Here is a 27,343-nt window from a genome sequence, read left to right as displayed (position 1 = left end):
AACAACAACGTGAATACACAACACTGTGGCTGCTGGCAATGAATCAACAAAGTAGAATAAGATGATTGATCACTTCAGCAATTGAAATCGATGTACTGGGGAGTGCTGACAACTGCTAAAACTCTCCTGCCGGGGAGAGCATAGCCCAATGCTAATGAAAGCCCATGCCTTAGTGCCAGTCAAGGGTTCCCCTGAGAGACAAGTGACACTCTACACATACAACATGGAAAGACACTGTACTGCGGATCTCTACCTGAGGGAACACAGCGGCAGAGATGCAGGAGAGCGATACGAAGGTCAAGAGAAGAAACCCAGAAGACTGATAGAAAAGTTAATCAGCAGCCATGAAGCACATGTATTATCTAAAGGAAACTGTGAAACTCCCTTTCCTTCAATTTTACTCCTTTCATCTATTTGCTGCATAAGTATTCAGATAACACTGATGCATAGAAGATTAGAGGTACTTACATGAATTCATCCTGCTCACTACAGAGGACACAGAGAAAAGCGTCTCCAACTCCAACTACTCCCCAGTAAATCCAGCAGGAGATTCCTGCAGACGCACATCAGCAGCCTCAGTGCATGACCGCACCAATCAGTGCTACGAGGGACACTGCCCCCACCTTCCTCTTTCCTTCTGTTAGATTTGAAACCACAGAAATTACGACCACAGGTGAGGGGTTATAAAACACACTCTGCAGCTACACCCTAACGTTTCCTCTGGCCCATGAGGGTCTGTGTCCTCTACCAACATCTTCCTTCTGAATGTATCCTTCCCTCTAACTCTGTCCTTACACACTCAGGGGATCGAAACAAATCCCCTCCAGCTTGGCAGCGATCTGTGTGGGATCTGCAGTTCCGCTACAGCATGGGACTCCTCTGTACTAGCGAACATCCATCCGCAGTGTAAACTGCTGTATCGGACTTAACCCTTGAGCTGCCGTGTTAAATCAGAGCAGCATCCACCAATTCGCTCAGCATGTGGGACATTACAAACCACCTCCTGCTTTTCTCAGGTGTGCTGCATTACATGCATAAATTATGCTAACCGTGTTAATGAAATCCCACAGAAGATTGGCTGTTCTGTTAGCTTCATGGTCAGTATTCACAGATTCCATGATTACAGCAAAAACACAACCACCTTTAAATCTGACATTTATATAATCTTTGGGTAAAATTAACAGATTGATGACACTGCACATGAAATGAAAAGACCCACACAGGGAAATACGAGAGGCAGGCAAAGCAACAAAAACCTAACATGTTAAGTAAAATGTTCAATCAGGAACATCTAACAGCTAAAATATCATTGTGTTTTGTTTGTTGTCACTTTTGTAGCACTAGTTCAGACTACTCTAACTGCAACTGTAGCTTCAGTCAGGGACATTATATAACCAACTATAGTGTGCTTTAGCTATAATTTCAAACATGAAAACATACTCCCCATGCTTATCATAAAAACATCACCAGTTAGTCTGTTTAGGCAAGGGAGCATGTGCTGTGCATGGTCACAGCTACTCCCTAGCGATATGAGTTGGAAATGAATATCAACGAGCGTGCTGAAACTGAACTTCCAAGAATGCAACCTCTGCAGTGCAGGTATCTCCACTGTTGGCATTTAACTTGCATGTGAGCACATTTCAGATGAGTGCAAATGTGAACAATATTAAATGACTGACATTTTAATGTCTAACAGTAACAATGTCCAAAATCAGTGCATTCAATCAGCTACCAGCTGCTTTCAGTCAGCCGTATACTATAGGGCATTTTTTACTAAGCCCAAGCATCTTTAAGATTAAAAATAAGACATCTGGGAATAAGAAACACAAACTAATGTGTTTGTTTCTTTTTTTTGTTTGGTTTCACATACCTATTATTGTTATAATTAACTGAAATATTATCTTACCCATGACATCTAACTATGTACAAATCTGTGCAGGTACTTCGTGCTCTTTGCTGTAGAGACAGTAAAAAAAATCTATTAAAGAGAAAAAGGGAATTATGTGGAGCTGCAGTTTGCATTTTCACCATCCAACCACTGGATCGCCCCCTGTGGAGACATTTATGTGCCTCTTTGAAGCACAATCCAGTGTTTGTGGTCCGCATATAATCAAGCAGCCTTTAGAGGACACTGTAAGACACCATAAGGGTGCTTGCGTTTATTTCAGTAGTCAAGTCATTTTACACTGTTTTGATTTGAATGCTTCCTGTCGTAAGGACAATCTGCATGGTTGCACAAACATATGAATTCATCCCAAGGCAACTTCAGGCATCTGCACTATATGCCAACCACCCAGCCACCTACACACACACCAAGTCTGTGGAGAGCTGCTATCTCCTTCGCCACCAATAAGAAAAGAGCGGTCATCAAGGAATGGAATGGCGTTACCCTTCACTTTACAGCAGCATCAAAAACTACTGTACTTCTACTGTATTACAGGCTGAAGTAGCAGCATTTTATTCTGCACTTCATCCTTCACAACGACATCAGCTACCCACATAAAGCTCTGGGTGCCTTTTTGGACATTAAACTATAAACCATCCACTCAACCTCATGCACTTAAACCTCCTTTACTGCCTGTCACAGAGTGCTCATTACTTCTAAATTTTCTGACATTTATTGAGACAGTCACTACAGACTGCTATAAGGGCATCATTTGCATACCCAATCTTTACACTGGCCCCTTTGAGCATGTTCGGCAGCAGTGACCACTGACACAGATGCACTGTGCATCCAGACAAAGTAAATGGATGACTCATCTGAGAATGGCTTACCATTGTGTTATTATACATTTGGTAGAGGAAGTGGAGAATAATATGCACCACAATAAAAAAAAATATGAACAAACACACCAACTATTACAACAAGAGTTTTTCAGCCTCTCATATTGTAAAACAGCATTGACCAAGCATTCAAATTTAAATAGACTAATAAACAAAAAAAGCAGCAGATTTTCACAAGTATGCAAGGACATGAGCTCACAGCTTACTATGGCCATGTGGGACATGAAATCCCACTCATCAGTCAGGATAATGATAAAGCTGGACAAGCCTGACAGACACCCAGTCACCGGCGGGGAAGGGGGGAAGAGTTAAATTTACATCCCTCTCAGCTGAACCTGAGAGTGGTGACAGATTCCACACATAGTTTGCTCTCTCCACTAGCTCCTGCCTCCCAGCCTCCAAATTAATTATTTCCACATCAAACTAAAAAGGAATGTAAAGAACCTGAGCAGCTAGCTGTGAAGACTTGGTGGTCCTGCCACTGCTACATCTTCTTTAAACAATGTGTAGCTACACACAGCAAAACACACATCTACAGGGTCAAAAAATGGGGTCCAAAAATGCTTTAAATGTCACTCTCTGTGTATATTTATCATGTAAAGATTTTTAAAAATTTCTTTTAAAACGTTTAAATATTTGGCATAACCTGAGTGAGATACTGAGCTACAGAACCGCCAGTTCCCTTATTTAAATGAACTACAGCTCTATTTCCAGTAACTTGAACTCGTATTTACAGCATATTAACTTCTGCAGCAGTCTGTGTTTGAACGTTAGAAACTTGAGCTGTACATTCACAGTTCACATTAAATACCACGGTTATTGCTTTTACTAAAACTGGTGCTGGAAAACATTGCAAACCATAAAAGAATACAGATCATTTAATTGCTTTTAGTCTGTGCTTGGATTTCTATTAAAGTGCATCCTGGCCTCAGATTACAACTATACCTTTAGCTTTCTACTCTTTAGGTTTCACTATTTAGGTTTCCTTACTAACAACACATTTCAAATTCAAAATAGTACACGGTCCTACCTTGAAGAGGTGATGTTTGGGCATAAAGACTGAATATGAAACTACATGAAAGGCCAAAGTTCTTTTGGGTTTCTCAGCCTGAAATGAATCCAGTCTGCAGGCAAATCTTATTTAATGTGCTAAGCATCAAGACTAGCAGTCAACACTGCAATTAACATGTTTCCAGATTAGTGTTTAGACAGTATGATAATTAGCTGTTATTAGAGCCTTGGCTGCCACATTGCTGCTGTCATAAGTGCCCAACACTCCTCTTCTTGTACACATTCATCAGATGAGACAAGACATATGTTGCTTCATCACAGGGACATTTTGTACTTCTTCACTTTATCTGTTGTTTTCTGCACCCTCTCGCATAACACATGGCAAAAACCCAGCACATGTGGTGTAGTAAATGATGGACAACAGAGTGAGTTGACTGGATGACTTGCCTTAGTATATGTAATAATCGTTTTGTAAGTTAAATGCCATAAATGCCAATCTGCATTAAGTGATGTCTAACCCTAACCTTTCCAAAATATTTTCCTTTATAAATTACTGATATGTCCATCACTTTTTAAATTAAGATAGCAAATATTTAATTGAAAGTCATGCAGTTATGGGAGACATTAGCATTTACTGGGATGACTCCAAGATCTAATGTTTAATCAGTTTTCTTTTTTCCCCAAGTTTTCCCATGAACCCCTGGGCAAATATCTACCTCTTTAGAGTTAGTACCATGGATGCTATTGCCATAGATGCTGATCAGGTGCGTTTTTAGACAATTTCTGCTAAAATCAGATATAGCTGTTTTTAGTAAAAATAACAGTTTCTTTTTTCTTTTTTTTCTGAAGAAAGAATTTGAATACATATATTCCTATTGGCTATGTCCCACTAACTATAACAACATAATTTAAATGTTTTGATACTCACTCACGTGGATGGAGGCTTAATGTGAGCTAAGACCATTTGCAGGCCCCACAGCACCAGTTAGTGATGCTAACCAGAGCCCGAGAGTGTCCTGAGCACATAGAGCAGGAAATCTGGTCCTGAACTCAATCATCCCAGTGGAAGTTATCAGTGCCCCACACAGAGCACACAAGAAGGCAGGAATGTGCTGATAAGCTGAGCCACTGACCTGCCCCCACCTCCTCTTCATCACAGTGATTGAAATGAGGACAGCAGAGCCAAAGAGAAACAGCAATGATAAGGGAGGTTTCTACACTATAAGAAAAAGGAGGTTCACGCCGAAATGAAACTGATGAAAGAGTTTCCAAGCCTATTCGTCCTGATAATTCCACATCCCCTTCACACCGGGATTTATGACAGCCTTGATTTACACAAGCTAGCCTCTGTGTAACTGGAACTATAACCACAATGTAAACATGCCATATGACCAGACAGAGGGCAAATGTATTATGAGAACATAGATTTCAATGACATATCGTTAAAACATGTTTGCTACGGAGTCTAAATTTGGCCACGGATCAAAGCAATGACCTTTTCACGTCCAACACACCCATCGATCTACTAACACTGTCTCCAAAATGTAGTCCAAGGGTGAGGTAGTACATAAGAAACAAAATACCATCATTTATAGCTTGATCTACAGAATGCTAACTCAAAAGCCTTAAACGCATGCAATATAAGATACTTCCAAACTATGTTTTGTTGTGAAAACAGTTGTTCAAATAAATAATGATTTTTTTTTTTAAAAAATGGACAAAAACCACGAGTGCATTATAGTAAATTAGCAAAAACCTGCCCTGTGGCAAGTTCCTGCCAGGCCTGTGGTGCTTGTTCAGTTTGTTCACGTATTAAAGCACAAACACATATGTTAAGTCAACATGTTACTCTTTTTGTCTTCATTATATCACTCTACACAGTCAGATGGTAAATGCCAAACAAATGCATGATAAATATATTAATTTATTTTTGTTCTTTGCAAGCGACATTTTCATTGTGTAAGAATTACAGTAACTATTGGTGTCACTGCTTGATGTACACTTATTTACAGATATGCATGACGACACAGTTAAATGATCCAAAAGTGCCATTGCATTAAAAATTGTTTATCAACATGTATTTGTAAACAACAACTTACGAACAGTTAATGCAGCTGTTCGTTCTGAAATAAGCTACCGCAAATAGTATTTATAATATGTATAGACTTAATTGTTATAAAATAATTACCAAAAGCTATATAGATGTTGATAATCCTAGATAGAAAGTTTCATCCACATTGCTTAAAGTGTCTAGGAGTTAGGAAACAGACACATACATACACTGTAATCCTTATAGTACGATACACTAACATGTTGGGACAGATGTAAGCACAGATGTTACAGTTCTTCAAAATAGCACAGGCTAACTCATTAATTCCCCTCTTTGTTATTCTAGTGGCCCCCTGAGGCTATCACTAGCACTGAAATGCAAACTATTTACAGTGTAACACAATGGGTAAATCAGCAGGAACACTTCTCACGCACCTGCACTTACACAGAACGTATATCGAGATATGAAACTCATTGTTTGCAATGCCTTAGCATTAGCACAGTCAGCATCACAGCTTATGAGACTATGGTGCATATTCATGTATCATCTTTGCAGTAACTTGCTAATTACTAGGGACCTTCCCAGTGATTCATTTCCTGGCTGATTAAAAATGTGGTGGGAAAAAATACCCATGACTCATCTAAAGTTGGCAAAACAGTCAAAGCTGAGGTGATTTTAAGCTAGGCACAGTCCAAAAATACTGCACTTTTATTGAAGAACCATTTATGAGTATCAATCACATTTGGAGCTGCAACGAGTATTTCGAATAATTCGATTATAAAAAAAATTATATAAAAAAAAAAGTTCTTGATGCTTTGTCTCTGAAGCGCCATGTCACCATGGAAACGCGAAAGCGAGCGTCTCTCCCACGTTTGCGACTAAAAACAGACCAGCAATACAAACGTATTTAGGAGTAGCGTGTGAATAAAAAGTCTGACCACATTAAGTCCACACAGCTTCCAGCTTTAAACAGAAACACTGACAACAGCAGCAGTGATGATGACTTTAACATGGAAACAGAGTCTGTTTACACACCGCGAAGAGCAAAGAGGCGGAGCCGTTACTGAGACGTGAAAGAAAGCGGCGTGTTTCTAGCGTCCAAACAGCAGCGCTGTTCCCGTAATCATTATTAAAACCTTTACTGGGATAAACGAGCGGGAGTCCTTCATCAAAGCACTTGATCAACAAACTCAGACGTGAAGAAAAACAGACTTTGTAGCTGCTCCATCCACCGCAGTTTGTTTTACACAGCGAAAAGTCTGCAGTAAGCCTCCAGAAGTTATTAAAATCTGCAGATTAACTGTTAACTTAGTCTGATGGCACCTTTAAATTATACAGCTTGTTGAAGGCTGACGGCAGCCATCCTATTGTACATGGAAACGAAAAGGGGCGAGTCGAAAATGGGCATGGCAATACTAGATCATATTTATTTCAAGATTTTTTCAGAAACATTTTTCAGATTCAAAGTGAAATAATATAAAATACTGTCTCAATTAAATTGCATTAATATATTCAAAAATGAAAACTTTTTTTTTCACAAGCCAATAAAAATGTACATGGGCCAGTAAAACTGAGCCACTGACGTGCGGGATTTTAGGTTGGACACTGAATTATTGTTAATATTAATTAACGTCTACACCATCATAACATCTTGTTTTAAGCAGCGCAGAAACTTTGCATCAAAGCACAGGGCAAACTTCAGAGTGCTGATACGCTGGCGTCTATTCATTGCACCCACCACATTCTCCTTTAAAGGCTAACAGACACAAACTCACTGATTCACTTCCACAGACAGAAACCCATGTACAGGAACCCATAAAGCCTTCCAAGAACACAGAGTAAAGATTAATTGAATATTTTATTCTTATTATTTTATTATTATATTATTACTGAAATAATCGCTAGCTGCAGCCCTAATCACATTTCTCAATTTCTTTTAAAAGCCATTAAAATGTGTGGCATATTGCAGTGTGCACAAAATTGCACATGCATTGTCATATTATTTGCTAAATGTGGCTAACATTAGCAGCGGCAGCACCAGCAGATTTGCAGGTTGGCACTGAATCCAGTTACCTACAGTCCAAATTGGATGGGGTAAAAGCCAGTATATTCAGCCACAGCCTAAAAACATATTTTCATTTTAAATATTGGAAAAGTCACACTTAATTTACGATAAGTCATCTACCTTCATTTTCAGGTATCTAGTTTGTACAATACATTTCCAGTAAATTAATAAACAATGGCTCTGTTTTCTCCTTGTTAATGTAGCTTTGACTTATGTCTGCATATACATAAGCCTAAAAATGTAAATTGGTATCAGCACCCAACAGTCAAGACTGGGCTCTAATCAAACATTTTCAGCCATTGTTTTCCAGCATCCTTAATTTTAACACATTCTTTATCATCTGCACAGAGGCCATCCACTTTGATATATTTTATATGAAAGTAATCTGTGTGCATAGTCCTATCTGCAAAACCAAGGTTTATAGGTGCAGCATGTATAAACACATGGCATAAATACAGTAATTCAGTCTCATTAGTATGTCTGTTGTCACCACCAAACAGATAAGCCCCTAATTCCAGCCAGTTTCTATAAATACACAGGATTACAAAGCTGCAGTCAGTCAAATTTAACTTAAGTAGGCAAAATATCAGATGCGCTTGTCCTTCCAAAACCGCAATGACTCAGATGATGGTTGCTCCCATGACAGCTCAGGGCAACATGATTTACAAACCAACATGTATGTCTGCCCTTGGGTTGATATTTTCTTCTTCACAGTAACATGTTTGCCAGAGTCGCTGCCTGTACAGCTCTGTGTTCTGATCTGTTTTTCAGCAGGGAAAGAAAGACGCAAACTGGATTGTGCAATGAAACATCTGAAGGGTAACCACAAACATCATCTGTAGTATGACTCTCCCACTTCATTTGACAAATCTATTTTCCTTCCCAGCTGCAGATTCATCTAGTGTTACTATCACAATGCCAGTCGCCAGCATTTACACATTTTAGTCACACGCACAAGGGAGTTCAAGATGAAGATGTGCGCCAATGAATCACAAAACTTCCAGTAAAATATGCAGTAATTATATATGTGATAGGGTAAAAAAAAATCACTGCAATTGTTAAATAGCATTCAGTGCTAAAGTCATAGACTGTATTAACAAAAACAACACAAGTGGAATGCATGACAGGACTACTGCTATATTTTTCCAAAAAACATAACAGAACTTCATACACATTTAATACCTGGCATCTTGGCCGGAAGTGACGCTTAGACATCTCACAATCTTCTTTTGTATTCAAAACAAGATTGTGAGATGTAAGGAACCACCAGAAAGAGGTGGTTGATCGTTTTCCTCTGCAGCTAAACTGACTTAGGAATCCCTTAAGAAGCTTTTGGAAGGATAAGGTAAAGAAATTAGAGTCAATACAGGATATTTCGATTACTAAAATCCCGGATAACATCAAGTCAGAATCTGAAGCTCACATCTTCATTGTTATCTCATATTTCTACACGTCCTAACATGCTAGTGTCTTCTGTACATAAATTAAATAGGTTACAGCACATGTGAAAACGAGACAAGTGATAATAACATGCAAAAAAAAAAAAAAAAACTTACATCAATCAATACTAAACAGGTGAACACTGGTGCCTTCAGTTCATGTTAGCAGCTGTCCATTGGTTAGTATGGAAACTAACAATGAAAGTTAGCCTGCATGCGCCATACCAAACAGTCGTTTATCCCCACCAAAGACCCCACACACACACAAGCACACACATAGCTGGTATTATTATGACATGTTTAAAATGTAACGACAGCGGGACAGGCGAGCAGGTAGTCCAGTGCCACTAACCTAATCCCAGCTAAGGACCTAACAACTTTCCCAAAAATCCCACTTCGGTTTTTTTTTTTTACTAACGGAACATCAGTACAAGGTGAGACAGCGCACCACCTCCCCCTTTAATTTACAAAGAGGAAGAAAAAACCCATGTCATATTTCTAGCAGCTGACTTCATATTACCACTCCCTCCTTGCGTCCTGCACCCTGACACTAAATCTTGTGCCCCTTTTATACCCTCTTGGTCAAATCAGCCCCCTAGCTGGCCGACATTTTGTTCCAGCAGCTAGGCTAGCTACTCCCAGCTAATCTTACCTGGACGCACTTAATAACCCGTCCGCTCGATGACAGCTCTAACGCAAGGCATTCTGTAGCTTATTCTGACCGTTTATGCATGTCCCACATAAAATACGTTAATGAACCTCGTTATTGGCCATTTCAAATAGGAGGTACGTTAGCGTGGCAACGTGCTAACCCCTTAGCATAGCGCGCAGATGCAGTTGGTAGCAGTGAGGTAGCTAAGTTACCTCGGCTTGCACCGTTATCGTTCGCCTGAACCCGCAGGGGGACACATCCAGTCAACTCCTACGGCTGCAAAGAAAAACACGCTCCCCAACAACGCACTTGAGGAAAAAATCAAGATAACCATTCACCTTCGTGAAAGCAATGGTCCTCTCGGCGTGCTTGTTAAAATCTCACATAAAAGGAAAGGGGTCTCTCTGGTGTGGCTCCAGAGAAGCAGCAGCCGCCGCACTGCAATGGCAGGCAGTGGATGAAGCCTGCCCCCCCCCCCCGCGCTCACACTTCGGCTGCCTGCTCCGCCGCGGCGACAGTGACAGGTTCGCCTGGAAGAAACCATTCCGGTTTATCCGCGGGGGGAGAGGAGGAGGAGAGCAGGGATGCAGAGCAGAGAGGCTGCCCACAGCAGGAGCAGCAGCAGTGATATCCAGCAACACGAAGCGCCATTCCAGCGCGTCGTTGAAGATGGAGAAAACACGCCAAAGACGCTTTATCAGATTGCGGTGAACATATCATTATCCAGTTTTAGGACCCGAGTAATTAAGGCGACTGTTATTTTGTCATCGATTAATAAATATCAATGTAATTAGATATTCATGAAGTGGACCGTCGACGATTGTTAATGTTTTTTCATATAACTTGTTATAATTACACTTTTTAAATTTATTATTAGCCTATACGTTAGATAAACTAAATCTGGTTTAAATTAATGCATTGATTGCGAGAAGCCTTTTAAATTTCACATTAGGTGAACATGTTTATTGACTAACAGGGGACACTATTATTGCTTGGTTTTTTTTTAATTATCATTATTTTAATCTAAATAATAACACAAGTTTAGGCAGCAGATCAGCGCTTGGTCAAATAAATTAGAAAAAGCAGGTAAATTTTCATTTTATTTAGGTTAACAAATTTTCTGTTGTCAATAAAAAGCTTGTGAGTGTGTAGTCAGTCATAAATAGTTAATAACTTATTAACTTTGAAGTTGATATTTGTCTTGACCACCAAACTGCCCTTTTTTCCCCTAATATGCTTTGCACTAAACCAAATTGTCTGCCCTCTTTGCCTCATATTGTGCAAAAAGGTAAAGTACAGAGAGGTATTTTTGTGTGAGGATGACAAGGCTATTGGCAGTGTTTGCATTCATACTTTTAAAAGTGTAGTTTTAAAATAGTATTTTTTGGTTTTTTTGCCAACATTATGAGAGTATTTTTAAAACACAGCTCATTCACATGCCGCAGTACTCGCTAGTGTCAAAACTAAGACACTCCAAGATTTTTTTTTTAAAGAAAACAACATTTGTAAACATTTAACACAAAGCTAGAACACATATTCATTAGTTACAGACACAGAACCTCAAGCTCTGTATAATCTCACTAAAAAATAGCAGAACTTAACAGTAATTCAAAAGATTGACTTTAACAAATCTGTAGGGTTCACTAAGTGTCCTTTAAAGGCACCAGTGCTGGACAAGGACAGGACGCTTTATCCCACATGCCTTTCTCCACATGTGTGATTAGATGCCTTCCTTATGTTGCTCTGAATGCAAACTGTGTCACCAAGAAATGTATTTAGCTATTACTTTTAACAACCTCAAACGTAAACTTTTATATAGGAAAAGCTGAGGTAGGTTACTTAAGTTGTAACTACATGGTGCAGAAAGCCATTTAAAATGCAGAGGATAGAATTAAAATCCAGCCTACAGTCACGATGCTCAATACTCCTTCCCATGGGGGCATACAGATTTAATCAATATACAGCTGAATGTAAATTGTGCACTGCACCAAACTCCACTCTTAAGACTCTATCGCATGCACTTTAGTTTGTTAGCGTTTCCACAAGTAACTAATTCCCTGCAGCGCCGTCCGTTGTGTATTTTATCACTTTGAGAATGTGTGACCGTTCTTGTCACCTCTACCTCTGGCACTAATGAACGCAGGAGAAGATAGGGCCTGAATATAATGCTGGAGGAGCACAGAGGTCCTGCAATGTAGCTGACGTAAGGAGATCGCTGCAGATTTCATTGGAGGATCAGAAGGAGAAGGGGGAGGTGAGGGGCATCTTGAATGGAAGAATGCGTGTTGGCCAAGGTCATAAGAATTAGATAAACAAAGGCAGGCACAGATGTCGTGTGGAAAAGCAAAGTGTAATGAGCAGCAGTTGTAACTTACAACTTTTCTGTGCTTATATTGTGATAACAGCAAAACCTTTTGCAGTAATTGAGAGTGTGATGTGTATCTGGAGGATGAGACTCATCATTGTAAGTTCTTGTCACACATTACAATGTTCAAAGTTTGTAAGCAGAAAAAATCAAACCATACTTGAAATGCATGTCCTGTTTTGCCATCTGCGTCTGTGAATTGAAGCAGCTTTGATGTGAGCTCATGCCTCTTAATGTATTTCTGCAGAAGCCCTTGACGTACCCTCTGTTATTGCTACAAGAGTGTTTGCATCACTGACTTCAACAGCACAGAGGGAGTTTCACACGCCGTGCAACAGAATAATGCAGCGTCTTCTCCCCCCCATCAGTGCATCTAAAAACACAGACAGGATCCAAAGCAAAGTATGACCAGAGTGGGAACGAATCACACGAGTGGAAAAGAAAATTAGAAATTCACAGCAGGCTGGCTTTTAGAGTGCACTGCCCCTGACGGCACGTGAGTCACCTCTCGGCTGCACAGGTCAGGAAAACAGCCGACTAAGCAAAGGCTGGCGTGGCCATCTATGTGCTTTAATGACCACAGCTATCAAATGACATGACAGAAGTTAAACATAGCACTGCAGCAGAGGAAAATAAATGCATTTGTCCAATAGCTACGTGGAATAATATATGATATTCCATGACTCCATGTTGCCAAAGCTGCAAGATGATACGCAAAACTTTGTGTTTCTTATCTTGTTACCCAGTGGCTGGTTTTACAAATTGGAGTACATCAGTGTAATCCCATAACGGAGTGAGCTGGCTACTGTACAGTGGCTTGTGTTTCTGCGATTTCTGTGTTGTCCTCTGTCAGCATCACTGACCTCTAGCATGAGAAAGCATCCCACTGACGTGACAGCCAAAACATTACTTCAGGACAGAAAGGTTTTCAGAGGGCCGTGCCGTTATGAAGCGCGGCACATAGACGCCGTCGTTCGTGATCTCACGAGTAGGAGGCATCTTGTAAAGTCAGCAGGTAAGAAAAGCACCCATCAAACAGCGTTTTATAGATGAATGAAGTGTGACCTCTGTAAAGCATGTAGAGCGGTAAAATCCAGCTGAAGGCTCTAGGAGACACGATGTTGCTGCTGGTACCTGGATTAGAAGCTCATTTTACAGTTTGTGATTGCATCATCAGTCATAATATATATATTTAATCTGGAGTGTAATATTCCGTTCCCGCATCCAAATATAGATAGCATTTATGATGATAATCATGCAGCTGTTTGCTGTTTAACCTTTTGAGTACTGCGCTTTTATGTAAGGCCCAGCTAATGATTCACTTTTGTCTTTGTGGTTTGCTTCCTTTGAATGCAATTAATAATTTATTTATTTTTATTATCACATGAATTGCCAAATGGCTGCTTTGAAATGTGCTTTTGCTACAAAGGAGCAGCTAAATTGTCACCGTATATCTGTGGAGAATTTGCCTTTTGCACCATCCGTATTATTGCACCGGATCAAAAATGCTATCCCAGAAAATACTCTATTACATAAGTGTCTCATCTTTTTTAAAATCCCCACTTTAAACACAGGTAGCCTGTTTAATAAACTGGTGCAAGCATTCTGATCTACAGTTAAAATAAGGAATGACACAAACACCATCTGACACCATGGACGTTCAGGATGTGATTGAGAAAGGACAAATCTGGATTTACTGATTCGTGCTTTTTAAAAGCTAAAATCATGTTCAGGAGGGAGGAAACACATATTTTCCAAGATTCCCCAAATGAACCTATAATCTGTGTCTCATTTTCCCACCAACAGCTGAGAGCTCAGACATATCAGGTGACATGAAACGGCCTCACAACCCCGGCCTGCGGATCATGTGACAACAGTCTACCACAGCATCCAAATCCTCTGGATCAAACGACATCATGTACACCGGCAAAGAAGCAATCACCTAAGTATGTTTATCCCAGGAGGGAGCATGAATGCTAATAAAGATGAACAATTCCAATCAGTTAATGTGGATGCGCGTTACGATAGAGAGGTTTTTCACTAGTAAGGTGGGGGGCTAAATAGTTTTGCCTTTGAGCAAATGCAAAAGTTAACCATGAAGCTGAATTCCTCGAGGGGGAATTAAAGATTTTAAAGGACCAGTTTTGGTTCTGCAGAGTGCTGAATGGCACCAATGTGTTGATTTTCAGCGTGCATTAAGAGGAACTGCTGAAATCCTGTGATCTAAGGCCTAACCATCTACACACCGTGTGACCCAGGATGTGAAATATCACTTAAGACTTAAATTTATGAGGTGGCTGCTTCTTATTCCCCATCATCAAGAACTTTAAATTATTTTGGATTCATAAGCGGCTGTCTATCCTTGGCTTGCTCCAAAGAGAAAAACCTTGCTCGGGATGATAGTAAAGCAATTAGAGGCCTAGGTGGACTGTAATCAGATGGTCCCTTTGGACCAGACCAAAGGGGTATTTTGGAGGGCAGTTGATAGGGGTAACAGAGACAGGAAGAAAAAGGGAGAAAAATCACCCAGGTGTAATTTACCGCACTGCGGAAATAAGCCAGACCATGCTATAAATCTCCACTTCTCATTTCTACTAGAAAATAATTTTTACTAAAGTGCAGGTTAAGTCACTGGCAGATCCCATGAGAAAAAGATAAATCAGGGCATAGAGTGCATGGTTGAAGGTGTCCCCCCTAATGCAATAAATTAAAAAAGCATGGAGTTAAACAATACTGTATCATCGGCTTCAGCAATCAACTCTACCACTTCCTGTGGCTGCACAGTTCATTTATTGTTGCGATCATTTGTATCGTAACATTAGTGCCTATGTAAAAGCTAAACCCAACATCCAACCCCCCTTTTTTTTCTCTATTGTGTCAGCTGTGCAAAAAAAAAAAAAGAGAGCATGTGTCACTCTGTTCCTGTGCATTTAAGTAGTAAAACTCTGCCCTCTGCAGGCTTTCAGCAGAACACTTTATCTGTCTTGAACCTGGCTGTGTCAAGCCTCGCAAGAAGAAATCTATATGAAGAATTATTCATGATGGCGTGAACACAAGCAGGAGGAGAGTGGATCTGCGTGATTGCAGGCCCATGTTGGCGGGTGATGCACGCGCGATCTAATGGAGGGAGACGCATGAAGGAGCTGCGGCTGTTCGGGTCTGCCGTGATGGGATGCTCCTGAGCCTAAACAGCATATGGTGCCTCCCTGGGCATCAACACACATCCTACATGTACAGCAACATGGCAGGCTGCAAGAAGCACACAGACACACCGCTTACACAGCAAGTGTGCACACATCTTACTACACAAAAAATACAAACACACACTGCTATCTGTCATGTAGAAATATAAATCAGTAAAGTAAAACCTTACATTTAACATGATGTGACATGTTAAACCTTACAGTACTTGAAGCTAGGGGTGCACTGATATATTGGCGTTGTTATTGGCTGATGTTGTCCTTGTTGCCTGACATCAACATATCGACTTCCTTTAAAGACAGAATTAAATGTCAACAATGTCCATCTGGACTGGATCGTCATTCACCTGAATTTGTATGATCTGATACTATCAACGAGTATGTTGCTTGATGTAAAAACCTAATGAGTAAAGGGAAAAGCTCACAATACAGCATTATCACAATGGAAGGTTATTATTTAGACAATAAAACAGCAGCTATTTGTGATAATCACTTACTGATGTCCATTTCATTTTAGAAAATAATCACACCGTTGCTGGAACTAGTTTCTTAAAGGTTTAAAACCTATGTTTCTCTCAGGAGAGAGACTCAGTGTATTTGGACTAAATAAAACCATCAGATGTTGAAAAAACTGTCATCATTTTCATTAATTATTTACTTATCATAATAAATCATTCTAAACCCTTTTCAATAAGCAATGCAATGACTCATCTGTGGATATGATTAGTATCACATTTTCCTCTGAGGTGTTTGCTGGGAAATGCAACATATATTTTTGCTGCCTGTAAAATGTATTTGCTTCCAGAAAACCAGCATGCGCTCATGTCATGATAATCAATCAGCGGACATTGTAATCTACGGCGCGTCCACAACCCTCGTGATTGATTAAGTTGTCTCGGCGCAGCCTCCTCACTCTTCCATTCTTCATGCCTGACTTTCCCACCATGGCCACCATTTTGATTCATACAAACATTACATCATCCTGCTGGGCGTCCTTCACTTGACCATACCCTCAGGTCCTCAACATGAACTTTGAGTCCTCCTTGAAAATCAGCCAACATCGTAATGAGGGTCTTTTATTGTGGCGGTAATAGATCGAGGCTGTATTTTTACAACAGGAAATGTGCATGTGTGTGAGATGTTGGTGTAGTGCAACATTTTCAATAAACCTCAGCTGCACACAGGACCCGCTGCCCAAGTCTCGCCCCCCTATCATAAATCAAGTGGAAAAGTCAATAGAGTTGTTGGAATTTATGTGAGTTTGAGTCTTCTCTTTTGAGATGATTTGTTGTAGATGAGGGACTAGAGTACAACAATTCAGAGGCACAATTTATTTTCCTCAAATTGTCCACTGACAAGCAAGGACTCTGGACAAGAGGAAATCGCAAATGCTGACAGAAACAGAAGCGTTACAAAAACATGCAATAACTAGTTAATTAGGGGTCAAAATGCACAATTTTTTGTGAATTAGCAAATGCTACAAAGCACCGTGCAGTGTCATCATAGAGCCTTAACTGACCCCACCAGATGTCCTAACCGAGGACACATAGATAGGCCTTGTTCTCGGGTCACACCCCCAAGACACGTCCTCAACATCTGCCATTCCCACCGCACAGCATTTGGGATCACGCATACACCCATCAGCAGCATCACACATGGTCCGCTCAAGCTCAGTGTCACATATAAGCCCCCTGAATCACCTCCAACCACCCCCCAAGGGCTTATCACCAACAGGACATAAAAATCATCCATTTGACTGTTCTTACATAACAGACCTGCCTCATGTAGAGGAAATCAGTTGCTCCAATCCCAGTTCTTCCCCCATGACCCCCCTTACTCCTCCCCGCTCCTCCTTCCATTGTGTTAGTCGTGATAAATCTCCTGCACCCACCCCCTATGCACTGTTCCTCCCTCCTTTCCACAGCTCTTGTTGTGCGTCCCGCTCAGGTGCGGCCCTCCGCTCCCGCTCTTATGCACTTCCATTCCTTCATCGCATGGGAACAATCTCCTGGTAACAGGCCCCTGAATATGCAGATTGGTTAATTCAGCTGCAGTTGCTCTCTCTGTAAATGCATCTGCAGCACTTTCCTAAGACTGAGCAGTGAATAAATGCTTACGCTGGGGCTTTTTAGGTGGTAGTTGGGGGTGGGGTGGGGGAGTGCCTGTGTCCATGGCAGATTGCAGCCAAGGATGGGATTTTGAGAGTGGAATAAGGCAAGCAGAACTAATAAGAGATTAGGCTTTGACCGGTGCAAACCTCGGGCCCAGGTAGTGACTGATCCTGATCAGTTAAGGAGTAATTAATTTAATTGTGCTTTTTATCATGGCTTAGCTGCATCGCCTCCCTGCTGATGCAGTTATAGCTTCTCTCTGCAGCTCACCTGGTTATAGCCTTTGCAGCAAACATTCCTTTAACATTTTCCAAAACAGCTGAGAGAGCAGGAAAAACACTGCATTAAAAACACATCTTCTCCCAAAATCAACGCACACACGAAAACAGCAAGCTCAGTTGCACCAAGGCTACACGGCCTTTTTCTGCTCGTCTGTAAAAGACGTTTGATGTAACATAGCGCACGCAAAGAGCCGCACATTCAGGAACAAAATACACCAAGCAATGTATTTTTTAGAGCACTGGAGTCAAAGATATTAGAAGTGTAAATGATAACGAAAATGGGATTTTGTGCTCCACTGTGTGCAACACTGCTTTGCAAAGTTAGTGTCACTCGTGAACATGGAAAAATAACTCCTGCCATACACAAAGGCACTGGGTGCATAAAAAGACTGTAGTTAACCCCCCTTCTCCATCTCTGTTGTGCTTTCTGCAGCCTTAGCACTAAAATCTGATTCAAGCTTTCTGTGAACAAGTGCACTGCTTGCCAATACAAATGACAGCGGGAGTGGGCCACGCGCCAAAGTCCTCCCCTGACTATCAAGAGAGAAAAGCAATCAAAAGAAGCAATCAATATAAACAAAGTCTTAACTACTATTGATTATTTAGCTCCACACTGATGGGCAATGATAGTTATGGACCTGAATTCATACACTCAGTTGATTAATATCTTTACCCATGTGTTGAATCAGCCAAACAGGCAAGATTTTTTACATTATTTTTTAATTTTTGGGGGGCGGGATTGTATAAAACGAATGCACATCATCCAGAGGCTCAGTGGCAGTGTTGTGTCTGGTGTGACATGCCAGCGGGATGTAACGGAAACTGTTCCTCAGCTCAGCATCCTGCGGTGTCATCACTCACTGTAAGGCGGACCGTTACTTCCATCAGCTGCATTTGAGTTTGGGCAAGTCAGCAAGTTTTCCTCTATTGCACACGCAGCCCGTGCAAAAGAAATATACCCTGGAAAGGCCCAGGATCCCTTAGCTGAGCTCTCAGTCTCTGGTGAGGTAGTGGCCACTCAGGCTGTTTCAAGTATCCTCTCTGAGCGGTAGGTCATAAAGACAAATGACAGCACGGTGTATGACTTACAGAGCGTGATAGGAAACGAGAATGCAGAGACGCCACATTGCTTTTTTTATTCCAATGAAAGCTTAGGTTGGTTATTCATGGCTCAAAATCAAGGCCACCACTAATCTGTCAATTACAGCCTAAAAGCCTCCACCATATCACCGCCAGGTTTGCTGGATGGGAACTGAATGTTGATTTTGTAATTACTTTTCAAATGTAGGTCTTTTGTTTAGTCAATCATGACAATTCTTTCCTTTTTTTGTCGGTGCAGACAATGACTGATATGCGCCGCTAAACTCACTATGCAGGAGGGTTTTCGCTGCTTTTAGCCACGTTAATTAAATGGCTTTAGGGATAAAAAAAAATATCAGCCTGTCACTCAATTGGTCCGCCACTTACACTGAAGCATTTCAAGTATTGGATGGATTGCGCTTATGCTGAATCCTACAGTAGTGACTTCAGGCCAACAGTTTCTCCTTTTATTGAAATAAAAGTATCTTTGCAACTACTTTATGGATTTATACAAAGGCAAATTTAATGCAGATATCCCATGATCACCAGGGGATAAATAAGGATAAATCCTATTTTTTTTTTCCTCATAATCCTCTGACTTTTACTCTCATGCCACCATGAGGTCATGATTTATGGTTTTGGGCAAAATACTTCAACAATTACAGGATTGATTGCTGTGAAATTCAGTTCAGATGGATTGCAGCAACACCGGGGATCCTCTTTCATATAACGCCATCCTCAAGTCAAACAGCTTCCAGTATGTGGTTTATCACAAATACCTGCAAAACTGATAACAAATCCATGAACACGAACTGTGCAATATGCTGCTATTTGCTTACCGAAGCTAAAAATAAGCTCTCAAAATACACTTAATAGTATTTAAATTCATTTTATGTGATGATAACTTGTTTAAAAGAAATTACAACACTTCAAAAGAAACTACATACATACCCTAGAGGCAATAAAAACTCAAGGGCTGGTATTATTTTTGCCTACCAATCCTTGTATTAATAATTAAACCTGCTGAGAGGTTTTCCTTTAATGAGATGGAACAATTGAGCAGAATTCCTAGTCAGGTCATCGCCGAGCTGTCAACACGATACTGCTCCCCTGAGGCTGAGGCCCTCCAGCAGTCTACTGCTGTGTCTGTGAATGCGTGCGTTACAACTGTGTTTGCTTTGATTTGCGCACATTAGAGCCGTTCTCCTCATTGTTATGCCTCATGTATCAGAAAGCGCTTTGCAAAGAGCATGTCATGATAACTTAAAGCGACTTTACGGATTTGAAAGGAAAAATGTGACAGGTTTTACTTTGAGCATTTAGGAACAGTTTGGTGGATTCAACAATTGAGACACCTGCGCTCTGAATATAAAAAGAGTGTTTTGTGTATGTGTGTCTCTGTGTGTGGCTTGATCCTAAAACATAATCTAACCGTTTTTAGATATTTTGGATCACATAAACCTCAAATATTCATCAGTATCCTGAACTTTATTTTAAACTTTAGAGCAGATTTTAAATGTCACTGTGAGAAAATGTGTCTTTTATCGGGCCACAACCTGCAGGTCGGTCGGCTTAGTTAAGGATAAAGACTGGAAACGGAACGACATGGAGCCTGACTGTGTCCGGCAAACATCAACATGTTTTATCTTGTTATATAACCACTAATACACCTCAAGTATGAAATTACCCCACAGAATCGCAGCATTTTTACACGTCAGTTATGCTGAGGATTAAATAAATGTCAGGCATTTGTTTCACCTCTGTTTGCTGTCTAACTAGCTTGCAGTGATATTTTCATATTTATGAGTACGCTTTAATAAGCTATAAAAAATGGCATTTTTCCTCAACAGTGTTATACCATTTATTTAATATCTTGATAATACTGACAGCTACTACTATACAATATAATATGATGCAGTACTTTTTCTTTTGAAGCCAAACTTGAATCTCAAGCTGCCTCCACTCCATCTGTACATGGATGATGACACGAATACTGAGAAACTGTTCAGCTTTTCAATTTCAGCAGTCTTTCAAGATAACAGTAGAAACCCTGGAATAATGGTATGATGACAAATACACTGCTTACTCATCCCATCACGGAACAGTTTCAAGAATATTATAGTCAGCTGTCAGTGTACAGTGTAGTTTCCGCTAATCTAACTCTCATCAGCACCCAAGAATATAAGAAATATTAAACTTTAATTAAAGGGTTGCATTGTAAAGCTCCTGTAATCCGGTTATAAATCAGCTATTTGATATTCATGGAATACAAATCACAGCTGAAGGATATCTCTTTTTCTATTATTACCTTTCTTCTTGCTGCTTTGAAATGATCTAATGTCACTATTTATTTCTGTTATTGTCAAGCTTTGTATGTGGGAATGTTGGAGAACCGCAGAACTGATGTGAATTTTACAGGTCGTGTGTCTTTACCAGGGACAAAGAGGTCCTGATTGGCCCGCCTTACTGGGGCAAATGTTTAGAGATTTAAATAACTTCTTTCTTTAGTTGGCACGTCATTGGAATTGTAATTTTTCTGTGTTTCTGTTTTTTCTGGCTTGTTGGAAATGTGTATTTATGATAAGAAATCATCACTTTGGCATCCAGTGCATTTACTTACATTAGAATCAAGGAGGTCAATGCTGTCCAAGCTTTTGCTCCTATGAATGCGGCCCTTGATGCGGCGGAGTGATGGCTTGCCCTGACTGGTGCTCACGGAGGAGGCTGCTGTGCCGGAGCCCGCGGTAGGACTGGGGTGTATCCTGAGGTGAGCAGAGAGGGAGCAGGAGGAGTAGGGAGGAAAACAACAACACCACATCAGGGCAAATAAGCTCATGCATATTTTTAATACAGCAGGAGAAAGTGCCACGAGTGAGACTAAAGAAGACGAGGAAGCAGGCTTTAGTGATGTTTCTGCCTTTCAAAATGCCACAGCCCCCCTACAGGATAAAATGGCATTTAAAGAAATCTATAATTGGATTTAATTTTACAGAGGCACTGTAGGGAAGCACCGCAGCTTCGAACACAGAAGGCCAGTGCTGCTCCGCAGGCCATGGCAGCCAAACTACAGCTGGGTTGTGGTGAGATGTGGGGAGGAGGCACACTGGGCTGACCTGTCACCAATACTCTCATGAAATGTTGTACCCGTCGCAAATGACATACTTAAGCAGCGCCGCTGGAACCATGCTGGCCACATTAAAACCCTCTGCCTCTCCTTCCTTTTGTTTCCTATGTTTGTTTCGTAATTGCTGTGTAAATCACTATAATCACCAAAAAAATAATCAGCCCCAATGGGGGGTGAATAAAGCAGTCACATCTACCTCCTTTAAGCCTTACTGTATGTTACTTTAGCTGAACTTTCTAATAGGGCACAATAGTTGTGCTTATACATTATACATACAAGCCTTAAAAAATAAACATTATTGATTAGTGGTTTGTAACAAATTACTAATGTTTAAATATCCAGTGAGCGGAAGTTCTCAGGGCGAAAATGTCTTGTTGTTAAAGGGTTCAGAGGGGAGTTTTAAGCTCACAGGAAGCCACTATTAACTCAAACAACCACTTGTTACAACCAAGGTATGCAGAAGAGCATCTCTGAATTCCCAACATGTCAAACCTTGAAGCAGATAGGTTAAAGCAGCAGAATACCACACCAGATGCCACTTCTATCAGGCCAAGAACAGGAAACTGAGGCTACAATGATGTGGGCTCACCAAAAGCGGACAATGGAAGGCTGGAAAAATGTTGCCTGGTCAGATGAGTCTTGATTTTCTCTGTGACATTCAGATGGCAGGGGCAGATTTTGACATAAATAACATGAAAGCATGGATTCATCCCACCTTGTATCAGTGGTTCAGGCTGCTGGCGGTGGTGTAATGGTGTGGGGGATATTTTCTTGGCACATTTTGGTTCCCTCATTACCAAATGAGCTTTTGTTTAAACACTACAGCCTGGAAATACCTGGTTACTCGTGACAGTGAGTTCACTGAAATCAAATGGCCTCCATAGTCACCAGATCAGAGTGTAATAGAGGTTGCTTTGCGATGTCAGTTTGCCAAATCATGCAGCAACTGGAGTTTTAATCGTCAGTAACCTATCTGTATTTATTAGATTTTCCTATTGTTAACTGTAAAGTTAATCCTCTACAAATCTCATCTATAAACGATTACTAAATAGGTTATTAAGAGTTCATAAACCAGTTCAAACGTTAATTTGTGACTTCATATATATTTTTTAGCAAGAGTTCAAAAATATGACTGATGTTTCTTAACGACAAAAAAATGTTTTAAATGTCTTTTAAATTTCTCAAATTTGTATATTTATGCCTTTCAGTAATGTATTTCTATATCAACGCAGTTTCAAAGGTGCTGTGATCATTATTGTCACATGCGTTGTTTCTCTCTTCTGTTTAAAATACAATGAAAATGTTAAAAAAGTCAAAACGATATACTAGGGCAATCCATACATGACTGGTTTACTCTTTAGAACTTTTTAAAAATCAGCAGTGGATGTTGCTACATAATTTTGTCCGTACTGAATTAATTCAGTGTAGAAACAGTTTCTCATGAATATAAAAAGCTCATGAAGCATAGTGTAGCTCAAATTGGTGCTATTGTTACTGCCTCTTCTCTTCTCTGAGTCACTCCTAATGAGGATTTAGATAACACAATATTCAATGAGGTAAAATCCCCTCTACACAGTGCAGCTCAGAGAAAACAGATATCCATTAGCGAGCTCAACAGCAAGCCCGAGGAGCTCCCGAGGTTTGGAGGCTCAGCAGAGACGTTACGGGAGAGAGGCGCGGACAAAAATGGGAGGGAAGAGAACATCACCAACCACTTTCTACCTGCATTCATTCAATTATTGCCTGAAGCATACTAAGGGACTTACTGGAAACGCTACTGTGAACCATTCAACAGTACGAGTACGTGCAGTCAATTACTGCCGATCTCAGGTTGTTCTCATAAACAATACAGCAAACATGACTAATGAGAAAAGCTGCTTGGATTGTATCACAGCCCTGGTGCAGCCTTGCGCATTCAGAGCCTCATTTCTTGGATGTTGATTCTGAAATGGATTTCAGCCAAAACGCTTCAAGCCACAAAGGCAAGGAGTAAAATAGTGCCAGCAACTGTGCCGACTCAGATATAATGTGCAGTGAATTATTTCTTATTCTCTAACAAATATGCAGGTGTAATGTTTCACTTGTGAGCTGAGACAATGTATAACACTGTGAGATTTAATAATAGCTTCTCCCTTTCACTTGTGACATTTATGGGCACAGTTTAAACTACATGGATGGATGGATGGCATTTGGCAGCCCAGAAATATTGCCAAAGTGATTGAAGGTCAAAAGAACTCTTTATAATTTAAAGACACATAGTCACAGATTTGAAACTTTACAGGAATAGTTTGACATGTGGGAAATATTGTCCGATCTTTTCATCTTTTCTCCTTAAGAGAAAGGCTTCTACCTAATGTGAACCTCACTATTAAAGGCATAAACCATTCACTTGTGGAGAAATCGGACAGGTTAGCTGGTAGCCAGTGTTACTCAAAACCCCATACTTAAATAATTTAACCAGTTGTGTGCCATTATAATGTTATTTTCCCATCATCTATCCACTTGTGCAGGGAAGCTGGAGCTTATCCCAGCTGCCATAGGCCAAGAGGCAGCGTATACCCTGCCCAGAGACCAATTAGCCTAACTTCAATGTAAGTCTTTGGACTATGAGAGGAACCCAATAATCCACGGAAAAATGCAAGTCCACAGAGGCACAGCCAGATGATGGACTCGAACACAGGACCTTCTTGCTGTAAGGCCCTGTGGCCCAATGTTATTTTGCTTCCTTGAAAAATATGAAGACCAATTCAGTCAGTTCATATCTGTTCATGTAATTCTTTCCCTTTTTTCCCTATCATATGCTGTTGTGGATGTGAATGTACTACAGATGGAAAGGGTTTTTTTTTCTAGTTTTGGATTTTCATGATGTCAAGGAGCACAGAAAGCCTTAATAAGACACTCAGAAGCCCCTCCCACCTACTGTTCAAACGTTGCATTTATGAGGTACTGTTAGTCAGAAGAAAGTGGCCTTAAAGTAGAAAGAGAGTGCAAAATGTATTGTATTAGACTGCGGATGAACTGAGGGGAATCGATCAAGACCCAGTACAAGACAAATAAGCTACTTTATCTACTCTACTGTAGTTAGAGTTTACAAATAAAAATGTCATAGTTGGCCCTCTTTAATATGAAACAGCTAGGAGAAGTGTAGCTTGGCCTTGCTTACTGCAAGCAGAGAGAAAAGTATTAAGCATCAGAAACCTAGCATCACTAATTAAGATGCTATATCTTGTCTGTTTCATATGAACAAGAAAAGAAAAGAAAGCTGTTCTTGAAGTTATTATAACTTGCTGTAAATTCCTGGAGTGGTGTTGTCACCATCTACCAAAAAACATGAGCAGTAGGCCTCGCTGGCTCCGTGAAATCACATCTTTTCCATTTCATGCTTCAAATGAGATGTAATGTGCTTTAGAAGTGCCGATGAACTGGTTTTGTTACGGTGTGTTGCTATCCAGGGTTTATGGTAACCAAGATTTTATTTTCCTGCATAGAGAAATTGTTTGCTGTCACAATGGCAAATAATTTATGGTAGGGAGGAACCTTCACTTTGTGAACCTGAGGTTCAAAGCGGGTGTTCCTGAGAAAGTCCTGACTATTTCAGGTTTAAATCAGTTTTTAATCAGTTTTTCTATAAAAACCTTCGACATCATAAATTCCCAATAATAATAACCTAATAATAAATTGAAAAAAAAATACATGTATATACTATCATTCCCACTGCTGTTTCTATACATACAAAAATATGAGATGTCTTCTAGCATATTTTACAATATATAGCAACCACTTATACACAGTACAAATTGCTGCTGGATTTAATTGAATCTGTATTTTTATCAGGGTTTTTTTGTACACTGTATTTTCTTATTTATTTTTTTATTTTTATTTTTCTAATATATCTTTAATTCACTTTTTCTTTCTGACCCTTGTGCTGCTGTAACAAGTGAATTTCCCCAGTGTGGGATTAAATAAAGTCTTTATCTATGTAACAGAGGGGGGTCAAAACAATGACATTTTAAATCATTCAAGAGATTGTAGGCCTAAATAATAGCACCGCAGTTTTGACAACACGCATCCAACAGCAGCTGTTTAATATTCATATTTATATTGTGATTGAAAATAACAATTTTCCTGACATCTGTTGTGGCTAACATTTCAAAACTGGTCCCATCAAGCGAGTACACCCTGTCGGAAATCCTTTATCAGCGTGCATTAGCAGAATGCGAGGCTTTCTGTGGGCTACACCATCCCTCTGTTGAACACAATAGTATTGGTATTAATAATTATTTCACGCCTGCAGCTCAAGTCACTCCGATGGATAGAGATCAGTGTTTTTTACAGTATATTGCAACACATTTTCCCACTGTAGGCTTAATAGGTAGTTAAAATAGTCTTGATAAATTGGCTATAGTTTTAGCCAGAGTTAAAGAAAAATCACTGTATAATAAACAGAAAGCAATTTTAATTGGGTTTTTTGGTAATTTGGTACTATTTTCTCAAGTGTTGTATGCTTCCTTTCTTAAAGGGAGCGTGCTCATACTTCTATCAGGTAAGGTAAAGCAGACTCATTACTTTTATTGTAGTTATACAGAATTAAGTGGACCGATCATTTTTATGCAAGCAGAAACCCCCCAAAGACCCATTGCAAGCCAGGAAAAACCCAGCTAAGGTAATCTTTGCAGCAGCTGCTGCAGGCTGCATATTAAGAGAAGAGACATGAAAGTGCTATCAATGTTCTCAGCTAATGGGCAGCAAGAAAGCAAAGGGGCAAATGTTCCGAGAGACTACATATGTTACTGAAAGGACATTTTGTCAGCTTTTATTACTTTAGTGTATTTTCTGCTGATGTCAAATAGCTGCATAGATGCTGCGAATGCAGGATTTTTTTAACCATTAATAGCCTAAAAAGTATCCATAATCATTTCTTTGCTGCTTTGTTTAACAAACAGTTCAAGCGCTTGATGCATGGCAAGTTAACAAAACAGTGTGGGTCATCTTGGCCCTGGTATAATGGGAGTATTGGAGTCTTGCCCCATTTGTAGTTTCTTACAACAAAGAAAATCAACTTCAGAAGATAATAGAATAAGATCAATGCCAAGACCCCAGATGGCCCGATGACCACAATGGAGTATAATAATGTAGTGCACAGATAAGGTCAAGCAGATGCCTGATGCTATTACAAAGAAA

The 27,343-nt window shown here is 40.1% G+C and overlaps 1 protein-coding gene and 1 long non-coding RNA gene across 10 annotated transcripts in view; one reads left to right on the top strand and one right to left on the bottom strand.

Annotated features, from left to right (window-relative positions):
• Positions 1–27,343, bottom strand: part of tjp1b (tight junction protein 1b) — a 71,198-nt gene that overhangs the window by 26,283 nt on the left and 17,572 nt on the right. For 5 of the 9 annotated variants that reach the window (XM_084933686.1, XM_084933687.1, XM_084933694.1 and 2 more), the window contains one exon: positions 21,659–21,800. In XM_084933686.1, the coding sequence (XP_084789812.1) occupies positions 21,659–21,800 (142 nt within the window). The other 4 variants (XM_084933690.1, XM_084933691.1, XM_084933692.1 and 1 more) reach the window with 4 other exon arrangements.
• Positions 10,584–16,201, top strand: LOC146382787 (uncharacterized). The gene is made up of 3 exons (XR_014800671.1): positions 10,584–13,381; positions 14,173–14,312; positions 15,325–16,201. It is a non-coding gene; the product is annotated as an uncharacterized LOC146382787 (long non-coding RNA).

The sequence above is a fragment of the Perissodus microlepis genome, chromosome 7, assembly GCF_051167445.1.
Source record: "Perissodus microlepis isolate ML-2025 ecotype Zambia chromosome 7, ASM5116744v1, whole genome shotgun sequence".
Lineage (NCBI taxonomy): Eukaryota > Metazoa > Chordata > Actinopteri > Cichliformes > Cichlidae > Perissodus > Perissodus microlepis.
The sequence above is the reverse complement of the archived record's forward strand: the minus strand, read 5'-3'. Positions and strand labels throughout refer to the sequence as shown.